The sequence below is a fragment of the Cervus elaphus genome, chromosome 17 (assembly GCF_910594005.1).
Source record: "Cervus elaphus chromosome 17, mCerEla1.1, whole genome shotgun sequence".
Lineage (NCBI taxonomy): Eukaryota > Metazoa > Chordata > Mammalia > Artiodactyla > Cervidae > Cervus > Cervus elaphus.
In genome coordinates this window covers 44,737,593-44,749,390 of record NC_057831.1, presented here as the reverse complement: position 1 = coordinate 44,749,390, position 11,798 = coordinate 44,737,593, and the positions used below count along the sequence as shown (strand labels likewise).

General features: G+C 47.2%; 1 protein-coding gene across 1 annotated transcript in view; it reads left to right on the top strand.

The window, feature by feature from the left end:
* Positions 1 to 1,097: 1,097 nt before the first annotated feature.
* Positions 1,098 to 11,798, top strand: part of LGI2 (leucine rich repeat LGI family member 2) — a 31,027-nt gene continuing 20,326 nt past the window's right edge. Inside the window, exons 1-4 of the mRNA XM_043871433.1 lie at positions 1,098 to 1,517; positions 3,433 to 3,504; positions 5,079 to 5,150; positions 7,718 to 7,789. Coding sequence (XP_043727368.1) covers positions 1,324 to 1,517; positions 3,433 to 3,504; positions 5,079 to 5,150; positions 7,718 to 7,789 — 410 coding nt within the window. The 5' untranslated portion in view covers positions 1,098 to 1,323. The remainder of the gene's footprint in view (positions 1,518 to 3,432; positions 3,505 to 5,078; positions 5,151 to 7,717; positions 7,790 to 11,798) is intronic.

Genomic DNA, 11,798 nt, shown 5'->3' with positions numbered 1-11,798 from the left:
GATGGGTCCTTGATTCTGCACTCTGAGTAGTCCTGGCTTTTTGCCATTTTGATTCTGCGTTGACCATCTTCTTTGATTTCTCCAGCTCACACTATCTTGTGGTAAGATTCAAGCCCAGCACATCAAAGGGGGGGGGGGGTGGTGAGAAGAGGGGCTCAGCAGGGCCTGGTTACCCACATCCCCCATCTAGGCTCTAACCCCCATTTCTGCGCAACCATTTACTCCTTGACCACAGGACAGTTACTGACTTTTCTGTGCCTCAGAATTTCCTCGCGGGTAGATTAGGGCATGCCTCAAAGAGTTAGAAGACTGAATGTACAGAGCCTAGAATGTATCACACCGTGGGTCTCTATTAACTATTGCCCCTAGTGCTTTAATTCGGGTGGGTGGGGTGGCTAGTGATGCGCTGAGAGAGAGAGAACTTGGATAGGCTTTCGAGCTCAGTGGTGACCAGTAGGCAGGCCCCGGAGCAGCAGGGGCGCGCAGGGCTGTAGCGGCTTCTCTTGCCTTCATGCTTTCAGGAGAGAAAGGCGGCTAGCTTCTGTAAGCCTCCGGTGCTGAGAGCAGGGAGCCGACCCCCCAGCCCCACCGCAAAAGACAAGCAAGCCCATCCCCGCTGAACTCAAATGACAGCATTCACGTCCTTCAAATATTAATAAAGGCAGCTCAAAATTCTGTACTCTTCAAAGACCCAGGACAAAGTCTCCCTTCCCAGTGATCAAGCCATTGCCCTGAGCCCTACTTTTCCTTCTTCCTCACGTTTTGGTCTGGCTCAAAGGAGCCCAGGGTCTCCCCACAAATCATTTGGAGCCAGTGGAGGGACTGCGGGCATCTGATCCCCCATCGCTCAGCCAGGTCCCTGGGGCGGGGGAGGGGGTCTCCGTCCAGGCCGGCCCCTCCCCCAAGGTCACCTAACTTTTTCCTCTCTCCGCAGCTCCTGGGAAGGGTCCGGGAGGGGCCGGCGGGGCGCGGCGGGGGCGGTGCGAGGCCCCCTCCCCGCGGGCGGGCGCCCGCCCCGCATTATTCATTGGCCAGAGCGGGCTGCGGGCGCGGGTGCTGATGTCAGGCGGGCGCGGGTGCGGCGGGCGCAGCGGCGGCGGCCGCCCAGCAGCCCGGGCGCGGGTGGGGGGGGCGCCGAGTGGGGGTGGCGGCCAGCATGCTGCTCGGCTGCGGCTCGGCCTCCCACACCCGCGGCGCCCTTGTCCTCGCCAGTAGCGGCGGCGGAGTCGCGAGCAGCGCCCGCGTCTGCAGCGGCGCAGGGTCCGAGCGCGCGGCGCGGCGGCGGCGGGGGTCGTGGCCGGAGCGGGGACCGGGGACCCGGGCATGGCGCTGCGGAGGGGCGGCGGGGCGCCGGGGCTGCTGCTGCTGCTGCTGGGCACCGCGTGCCTCACACCGCCGAGCGCGCAGGTGAGGCGGCTGGTGCGCTGCCCCGCCACTTGCAGCTGTACCAAGGAGTCCATCATCTGCGTGGGCTCCTCCTGGGTGCCCAGGATCGTGCCGGGCGACATCAGCTCCTTGTGAGTGAGTGGGACCCCGCCAGCCCCCTGCCCCGTCCTGCCCCACCCTGCTGCCCCGGGAGTTGCCTCTGGCGCCGGGACAGCGCGACCCTGACTCCCCTGCTTCCCGGCCCCCTTTCTTTGCGTTTGGGTTGGGGCGCGCCGTGGGACGTGGGTGGAGCCTCGGGGCCGGGGGAGGATGAGGGGAACCCGAGACTCGGAGTCTGGGAAGCCGGACAAGTCCCTGTGGCAGTGTTTTCTCAAAGTCTGGCCCGCGGGCCACCTGCATCAGATCCACCTTGGAGAGTTTGTGCCAAGGCAGATTCCGGGCCCCGCGCCGAATGATGCAGGGTCTGGGGAGTGGAGCCTCGGAGTCTGCATTTGGCCGTCCCCAGGTGACACTGGTATGCATTAAAGTTTGGGAGGAGGATATGTGCTGGAGTGGAGACGTGTGGGGGTTGTGTGGGGGCGTGTATATGCAGCCCAGCAGGACTGGAGCCATTGCGCAAGGATGAGGCCTCGCTGTCCCACCCGAGAGGTCTGGGGCTGTGGTTTCCACGGTGGCCTCCTCTGGACCTGTTCACACTGCAGGTTGGACAGAACCTGGGAAAGGGCATGTCACCTCTGCAAGTGGTGATGCAGTTCCATGTGGCCTGGAAGAGGGAAGCACAGGGGACTTGGTGGAGCACTAGAGAGTGTGGGCATTCAGCTCAGTGGGCAAGTGCTGGGAGTCAGCCTGACTTCTTGCCCTGAGTTTACAAGGCCTTCTTGCCCACTTCCCCACCACTCATTACCTTGGCTGCCTATTCAGTGCTGGAGGAGCGGATAGGAAAGGGCTTCCCCTTACTGACTCACCTGCTTGAGAATGCTTTCAACCTGGCCTTATACAGTCACTCAGGCCACATGACCAGCTTTCACTGTGACTGTGGAAGGGGCTCTTGGGCTATATCTTCACTGCTGGGAACTGTTTCCTGCTGAGATGACTTCTTTGTTCAGGGCCAAGGTGCTGGAGTGATACCTATTCTGTCCTAGGGCACGGATTCCCCCTGAGGGTGGGGAGGGGGAAGTTGCTCACACTTTCTCTTGTCTCCACTTCCCTGCCTCCATCCCAAGCAAGGTACTGGGGTCCAGACCCAGGAGTGAAGGGCTTCATATTTGCATTTATAGAAATCAGGAGAGTCTGGCCAGGCTAGAACAGAGGGCCCGTTTGATGCCTAATATTGCTAAGTCAGATGACATGGACAATTCCAGAAATGAGAATTCCCCTGGTTAAATCCCTTATACCACCAGCTGCTTAACACAATGGCATGCTAACTGAAATAATTCTGAAATGATGTATTGAGGTCCTATTGGGGCCAGAAAGGATGAGGGACCTGCTGGCTAAAATAGTCAAGGTCCTTGCTCTGGTTGACCGTTAAATCTGACAGATGGCATTGCCTCCCACTGCACATTCAAGTTCAGGTGTCTCTGAGATTTTCCCCAAGGCTTTTACGGTGCATTTAATCAGAAGTGCTCTGAGTGACTTTCAGAGCTGTGATCCCAAGGGGAATGCTTAATCCTATCCTGGAGTTTCGTGGGCCAACATTAATGCTGTGTCTACACAAACAGAATCATGGGCAGAGGTAAAGCAATTATCCATTTTCAGCTAAGGCCTCCTGTAGTTAAGAAAAGGAAGCAAAGGGATTGATTTAAACCGGCTGAGATAATGTCTATGGAAGGAGCTAGACTGATGGTAAAGGTTTCCGTTATTCAGCGCAGTTTTCTTATTGATCCGGTTCATTGGAAAATGGCTGGACTGGTCTTATTTCTTACCCCAAGAAGTCCTGCTTGAAGCCTCACTCCTGAGTGGAGGAGTTTGGACAAGGCCACTCGCCCATCCTGCCTGGTACTTCCTGAAAGCAACATAGTCTCCATGTTGTTCCTCTCTTGCCTGTAGGAGCCTGGTAAATGGAACGTTCTCAGAAATCAAGGACCGGATGTTTTCCCATCTGCCTTCCCTGCAGTTGCTGTGAGTGTGGGAAGTCCTCTCTGGAATTGCGGGTCCTGGGGCTGTGGTCTTGGGAAGAGCCATCTCTGCCTCCTGGGTATCTGTCCTTCCCAAGATACCCGTGCTCCACCAGTAAACCAAGGCAGGCTCTTAGTGTTGATTTGGTCCATCATGTCCCCACCGAGCTGAGTTCCCAGCGCTCAGCTCCCTTTCCTTTTCTGGCGTGTGTTTCCCTCAAGGACTTTATTGTAGACGCCATCGCCCACACCCAGCAGCAATGGGGGAGGTTAATTACATTGAATTATGGCCTGAATTTTGCCCAAATGAACCATTTCCCAAACACCCCCCTTTAAAAGAGAGCCTGCATTTTAAACTCTTAATGTTATTATGGTCATAGGAATATTTCTAGTATGTAAATTAGACTGAGTATGTAAACTGTTGGGCGGCATGCTATGCATTTATGGGCAAATTTTTATTTAATGCTATCAGTATTTTCCTTTTTCCATTTGACAGATGGGAAAACTGAGGCTCAGAGAAGTTAAGTAACTTGCCCAAAATCACAGCCAGAACTCTGACCCAGGGCCCAAAGCCCACACTCGTAACTCCTCTTCATCCCAGCTGCTTCTGCCAAGTATTCGTGTCCTGTGCCTTGTAGCCTTGGTCAGTTAATATTTCCTGATAAAAAGCAATGTCCAAAATGCAGTTTTCAAAATCAAGTCAGTGACAGGCAAGGTCATGAGTACTTAGCTCACTCTCTTTTTGTATTAGTTTCTTAAACTTGAATGAGATCAGAATGAAAGCTATCAACATACTTGATGCATACAGAAAGATATGAAGACATGGCATATAGTAGACTCATCCCAAATCAACTTCATTTTGACTTTTTTGTTCTTGAAATGTTATGTACCTACTTACAGCATTATCCTTACCACTTTAAAATCTGTAATTTCTGAGAAATTATAGTTCTATTAAAATATTCTTTCCATATGATACAAATGCAGAGTAGTCATCAGTGGTGATGGTAGAGACTATATAAACTTTTACCAAAGGCTTAAGTGGCAACTCAAACAGCTATGTGGTGAACAAGAATCTTCTGAAGTGTTCTTAAACTTCATTATTTCCCATGGGCACATGTAGTATGCTAGGAAGGTTTTTTGTTTTGTTTCATTTTGTTTGGTCTCAACTGTGTGACTTTGATCAAGTCACTTAACTTCTCTGAATTCAAGTTTCTCCAAGAGTCAGATTACTTCTTTATAGATGTGTGCATCATAAAGCACTCACCAGCTGTTTAGTTGTGCTGAACATTGGAAAGCTATGAGAAAACAGCTCTTAGGTCATATTTACTGAGACCCACAGGGAAGAAAGGTGGAATCATAAGGGTGACCAGAAAATCTGGCCAAAGGGAATCTACTTGCCATTATCCATCAGTGTCTGTGAGTCAGGCTGTGCATGGAATGGGCCAGTTTTAGACTGAGAAGCGCCCATGTTTGCCCACAGATCAGAACATAACCAAAGAAACAGAAATGGCTTCACCATGTAACTCAACTTTTGCGCTTATTCACTGGAATCTGTTGATATCTGTCTCTTGTTTTCAGATTGCTGAATTCTAACTCATTCACAGTCATCCGGGATGATGCTTTTGCTGGACTCTTTCATCTTGAATACCTGTAAGTTTTGTTCTTTGTCTATGTGCTGAGTAATTGGTATGTCAGTGGAATGGCTGTATTGCTTTCCAAGCTGGAACAGCATCTCTTAGAGAGCTTGGGGGTGGGGGAGAAAATGCAGAAAACCCCATTCTCTTTTCAGCGCTGACCTTTTATAGTTTACTTGTGTATGAACATGCTGGGACAGGAGGAGGTTGGAGAAAAAGAGGGGGAAAGGGAACAAAGAAGGAAAGATATTCATTCATTCTCTGCTGACATTTAATTTGTCATGTCGTAAGCACAATTGGAAATTGCATCGGGTATTTTTACCTCTGAAAACTAGGCGTGGATTTGCTGATCAGCCAGAAATAAAGCTGAAGGATTCTGAGGGTTACATATTTGTGAGAAAGTCTCCATATTTGGGGCTACAACTTCATGTTATTAATTCAACTGTCCTATATCCCATTTGCAGTATCCCGGTGAGCTGCTGCTGGGAGTCTAATTTTATTTTTTCTCCTTTAAAACAAAGGTTATTTTTCCCTTTTCAGATGTGCAGTTGTCCCCTCACCAGCAATGAGCTCTGCCCTCACTCTGATTTCTGTCTTTTCACACTCTCATAGTCTTTTTTCCCCTTAAGTTCTCCCATCCTTGTCTTTTGTCACTTTGTAATAATATTAATTCAGCTATCAGATGGGATTTCCTCACTTAGCATTCAGAGGGATTTTTAAAACCTTGTCTCTGCCTTCTTATCTGAGATATTTGAATTCTAAGCACATCCTGTGTCTAGGAAAGCTCTCTGCTGATTTTCTGTCCTCAGGAAAGATGTCTCTGGAGGAATTCTTTCTCCAGACGACACATAATACAGGTACTGTCATAATACCTGATAGTCTAGGTAACCTGGGAAGAGTGGTCAGGCTGAAGTGCTAAGTTTAACTAGGTTCTACGGAAGCACATAAACAGTCAATGGAAGTGCTGAGTAAAGAGCAATCTGTTCTCTCTTTCCAGTAGTGCATCTTCCTGTCAAAGTTATTGAGGAGGAAGTTTGCTTCTCAGTTTATACTGAAGTTTATTACTGAATAGACCCCTGATTTTTTTTTTTTTAAAGACCAGATCATTCTCAGTGTACGAGTTAAGAACTGTTTCACTAATGACATCACAGTGCATAGCCTCTCCCTTGGACCATCTCATCAGAGACCCTCTTACACTTGAAGAAATGTGAGGCCGTAAACTGAAATTTAGTTCTCTGTGGCCCTAGGGAATAGTCCCAGTGCATTCACTTCATGTATTTCCCACAGAGACTTTAAAGCACGGCCGGAGTTTTTATTGTGAGATCTTATGTGCAAGCCCTAAGACATTTAAGCACTGAGAAAGAAGTTTGGTCTGTGCTCACCTTTTTTATACTTTCTATTTCCAGTGACCTAGAGATCTAGAGAGTATCTCTGTCTTGTTGCCCATGTGTTCAGAGGTGACGCCGTGCAGGGCGTGATGAACTCAAGCTTGTTGGAGTGAGTGAGTGAGTGAAAGTCTCTCAGTCATGTCCGACTCTTTGCAACCCCATGAACTACACAGTCCATGGAATTCTCTAGGCCAGAATACTGGAGTGGGTAGCCTTTCCCTTCTCCAGGGAATCTTCCCTACCCAGGGATTGAACCCAGGTCTCCTGCATTGCAGGCAGATTCTTTACCAGCTGAGCCACAAGGGAAGCCCAAGCTTGTTGGAAGCCAAGTTTAATTGAATTATCCCTGGGCAAAGACTTCAATGTGTGCGTAAGCATTGAGTCGCTTCAGTTGTGTCTGACTCTATGCAACCATATGGACTGTAGCCCACGAGGTTCTTCTGTCCATGGGATTCTCCAAGCGAAAATACTGGAGTGGGTTGCCATGTCCTCCTCCAGGGGATCCTCCAAACCCAGGGACTGAACCCACGTCTCCTGTGTCTCCTACCATTGGCAGTCAGGTTCTTCACCCATTCAGCCATCTGGGAAGCCCAAAGGCTTCAATATGGTGGTGTAAAACAGAGGGCTCTGTTCAAGGGACAATGATATAAAGAAAAATATTAATAGCCAGGTACTGTGAAATGTAAGAAGGTTGGAGGGGGAAAGAGGTCTGGAAGCGTTCCAATCTTGTGGAATTTGAGAATATCTTGTCGTTGTCTTAGAGAAGGAAATGGTAATACACTCCAGTACTCTTGCTTGGAAAATCTCATGGTCAGAGGAGCCTGTTAGACTATAGCCCATGGGGTTGCAAGGAGTAGGACATGACTGAGTGACTTCACTTTCCTTTCCTTTCCTTTGCCTTCGTCTAGGGCTTTCTTCTTTCTCCCCCAAGATGTTTCTACCCATGCTGCCAACTCTGACTTTGAAGACTTCCATGCTGCTTCTGGAAGGAATGCAAAAAGCATATCTGTGTGCATGCGCTCTTGCACACACACTCGGTTCCCACTTGGAATCTGGTGTAGCTGGCCAAGACTTTGGACATGAATTTTTGAAATTCATAAATGCTTTTAGATTCCATTCTGAAAGCATCCCACTATCTTTTTTTGAGGTATCAAGCACAGAAAATTCAGTTTAATTATATGGATTTTCTTCTTAGGTTCATTGAAGGGAACAAAATAGAAACAATTTCAAGAAATGCCTTCCGTGGCCTCCGTGACCTGACTCACCTGTAAGTCCTGTGAAAAGTGTTGTAACTTCTTTAATGTGTAGAGTGAGGGTCACTTCCTGGTGCTTCTCTCCTTTTATAAAGTTTTTATTTTATATGGGGGTATAGTTGATTTACAATGTTGTGTTAGTTTCAGGTGTACAACAAAACAATTCAGTTATACATACACATATATCCATTCTTTTTCAGATTCTTTCCCCATGTAGGCTATTACAGGGTACTGAGTGGAATTCCCAGTGCCTCTCTCTTTCTTGACTGTTTTGTCCATACTGGAATAGCCACTGAAGGAAATTCATTTCTAGGTTGCCCGAGAGGTTTCTATATTGTCAGTCAGGCACCATCCCCTCATAAGCACTCACACACTTGGCTTTCTTATCTTCTCCATCCTCCTGAATCACCATTGTGGTTCGTATGACTGCCTGTGAAATCAGGGAGTGATGGGATTGATGGAGGAGATGGAAAGGAAAGAAACATGTATTGTATACCTACTCTGTGCTTAGTAAGCTTTTATCTTTCTCCTTAATCTGGGAGTCCCCATTGTACAGATTTGGGAACTGAGGCTTACCTAACTCATTGAAGAATGCTGAATGGAAGATCAACATTTGTTGAAGCAGAATAGAGACATTTTTGTGGTTCCTTTAATTTGAATGCAAATAGCTTTTTCTTTTATGTTGGATTTATCTGTGGCTTAAGCTAAGCTCTCTGGGTTCTTTAATAGCTTTCTGGAGAAAAAAATTAAACAAATTGATTTGAATTGGCGTATCAAATGAAACAAGCACCACACACTTAGCAAATTTAGAAAACTGGAGAAATAGCGGCTGAGCTTATGAAAATGTGAACATCGTCTTTGTCTTGGTAGGAGCAATTTAACAGCCAGGAACCAGTCACATTTGCATACTAGAAACTTTGTGTGTGAGTAGGATAACATACCCCATTTCCATAGTGAGCTTGTCTATGGTCAAAAAAATAAACTGGGGAAGTTGAAGGGCTTTGAGCAGGAGTATTAGGCAAGGGTGTCAGCACCTCCTGTGTGTGAACTCTAACTGATACAGCATCTAAAGGGATCATCTTTTACATTAGACCCTGATAGAGGCAAAGGTATCTGTCAGTAGGCTCAGCAAGCACTTGATTCTGGAGTCCTACTAATCAAAAGTCTTGCCTGAGTCACAATTTGTAGAGGAAGGAGATGAGGGAGCGGGAATGGGAGGTCCAAACAGCACAGCCGATCCTGGACAGCATCAAACTCTTATTGGCATTATTTCTCTGTGATTTCTTTCCTTCCTATAAAAGTCTTGATTGTTTTTTCAGATTCAGCCTAGATGCCCAATCCCCACATTCTTATAGAGGCTAAGACAGTGGGCTTTGAGTCACACAGACTTAGCTGCAAATCTCAAGGCTGCCATTTGTTAATATTATTTAACCTTTTTTGAGCCTCACTTTCCTCATCTTTGAAAATGGGGGTGATTATACTGAACTCATAAAGTAGCTGCACATGGTGGGTTAATACTTGTTTGCAAAGCATCCGGCCCATTATCCATGGTAAATGCCCAAGATCTGGTTGGTGTTATTATCATCTTCCTCCTCAACAGCAGAGCATCATCATTCCTTCCATCCACCCGTAAAGAAGTCTCAGTTTTCTCCAATGGCTGCTGAGTAGCCTTGGCAGTTTGAGTGGCTAGACAGGGTCTTTGGTAAGACAGCTGTGGATGTCTGGAGAGGAACAGCTGTGGCCAGACAAATCCACTTCCCGAAAGTCAGGAATGAGGGGCTTTGTTTCTGAGCAAAGGCTCTGGGCAGATTCTGCACCTAAAGCAAAACCAGTGTGACTGGTTGACGTTGCCCAGATGTCAGCTTTTGTTGAACCAATTGGCTGTGGGTCCCTGATCTGAAAACAGGTGTGAATATGCAGGTATTGTGCATATATATTTGCGTATTTTTGTGTATGTGGGCCCTTGGGTCCATGCACTTCTACTCATGGGTGTACATAACTGTGTGTGTGCTTGTGCATTTGCACATACAACCATGTGCTGTGTTACCCATATGTGTGCAAGAGGCACCTCCTTGTCTGTGTGACACGCACGGGCACACACAGAGGGAATAAAGGAGTCTCTTGTTTGGGTCCAGAGTGCATCTGATGTGTTAGAGGAGATGTACGTTCACCTGGTATGTGTTACCATCCTCCAGTCAAGCCTAGGGAGCACCCCCTCCCCAGCTTTCAGCCTTATTTCCCTGAACATGCCCACAATACTGGGCTCTCCTGAGCACACCCAATTCACCCCATAACCAACCTTTCCCTTACATCATTTCCCTTGCCCAGAAGATGGTTTCTTCTGCCCACAGTCTTCTGGAACCTGCCTTTTCCTCCACAGTCCAGATTAAGTTCTATCTTTTCCCTGGAGCCAGTCCTGATCCCAGCTCCTCTCTTCTTGTAGCCTGCTCCACTGACTCCACACAACCAGTTCTTGGCAGTAGACACTGGCCATATTGGTTGATGCCATTTCACGGATGCTAGTTTCATCTCTGAGCTGGGTTGAAAGCTCCCTGAGGGCAGGGTTCCTACAGCTCTTCCATTTGCTCTACTCCTCTCCGGCGTCTCCCATGGGGCCAAACCAGCAGGGTGTTCTTTCTGACTCACTGGCAGACCAATGAGTTACTAAGCTGGGTGTTCCATATGTGCTCTACTGCACTGCAAGTCTTAGGACTTTTAAAGTTGACTCCTCCAAGGCTGGAGATGTATGTAGTAATAAAAAACATTTACTGTGCTGTTCAGGGTTTCCCAGGTGGGGTAGTGATAAAGAATCCACCTACCAATGCAGGGGATGTGAGTTAGATCCCTGGGTTGGGAAGATTCCCTGGAGAAGGAAATGGCAACCCATTCCAGTATTCTTGCCTGGAAAATTCCATGGACAGAGGAGCCTGGTGGGCTACAGTCCATGGGGTCGCAAAGAGTCAAACATGACTGAGCATGCATGCAGCGTGAGCATGAAGCAGCAAAACACTGTCTAAGGAATGAACTGATCCCCAGCCCACCCCATCCTCTTTTTTGTGTGTGTGAACTGGTAAGCAGAGAGAATACATCAGCTCATTAAACTTCACTTCTGTGCTTAAGGAAGTGACTATCTGAAATTTGCTTAAGTACCTGCTTTTTATCTTTTATGAACTTTTCTAACACCTGCAGACTCACATTCATACACAAAGGAACATAGATCAGGTTTCAAAGCATTGAAGGAACAGTGCCAATCTGTAACTAAAATCTGGGACATTTGTTTTTCCAGCGGTCCCACAAAGCCCAAGGGACCAGTTACTGTTAAGTAGTTTTAGAAATGAAGTAAGTGCCATGACAAAGTGAAGTGGAAAGTGAGATGTTTTGCACTGAGTCTGGGGGTGGGGAGGTGGTGGTGGATAGTCCATCTAAGTAATTCAGCTTTCTGAAATCTTAATTGAACATTTAGAACAGTTGCTTTTATTTTGGCCTTGATGACTCCATATATGCTTATCAATTCAATCTAGTGCATTTCAATTCACTAAAAATATTTAGCTAAACTGCTAAGTCACGTCAGTCGTGTCTGACTCTGTGCGACCCCATAGACAGCAGCCCACCAGGCTCCCCCGTCCCTGGGATTCTCCAGGCAAGAACACTGGAGTGGGTTGCCATTTCCTTCTCCAATGCAGGAAACTAGTAACCTTTAATTAGCTAAAAAATTGTGCTTCACTTAAAAAAAAAAAAGTGACTAGCAACCAGAAGAAAATAAAAACAACTATCTCCTTTTTAAATTTCCAAAAGCTGCTTCTGGAGAATGTTCAGTCTGATTGCATCCAAAGTCTATAATCTACAGTCTGTAGTTAACAATTCGAATTTATCGTCTGTTCAACCTATTTCCAACATCTTTAAAAATATACAAATAAATCATTTAGGAAAGAAATGTAAAATGATACATGAAATAGTATTTCACTCCATTTGTGGTTACCTGGATGAGAAAGGACATAATTCAGAAACTATAGGTCTCCCTGT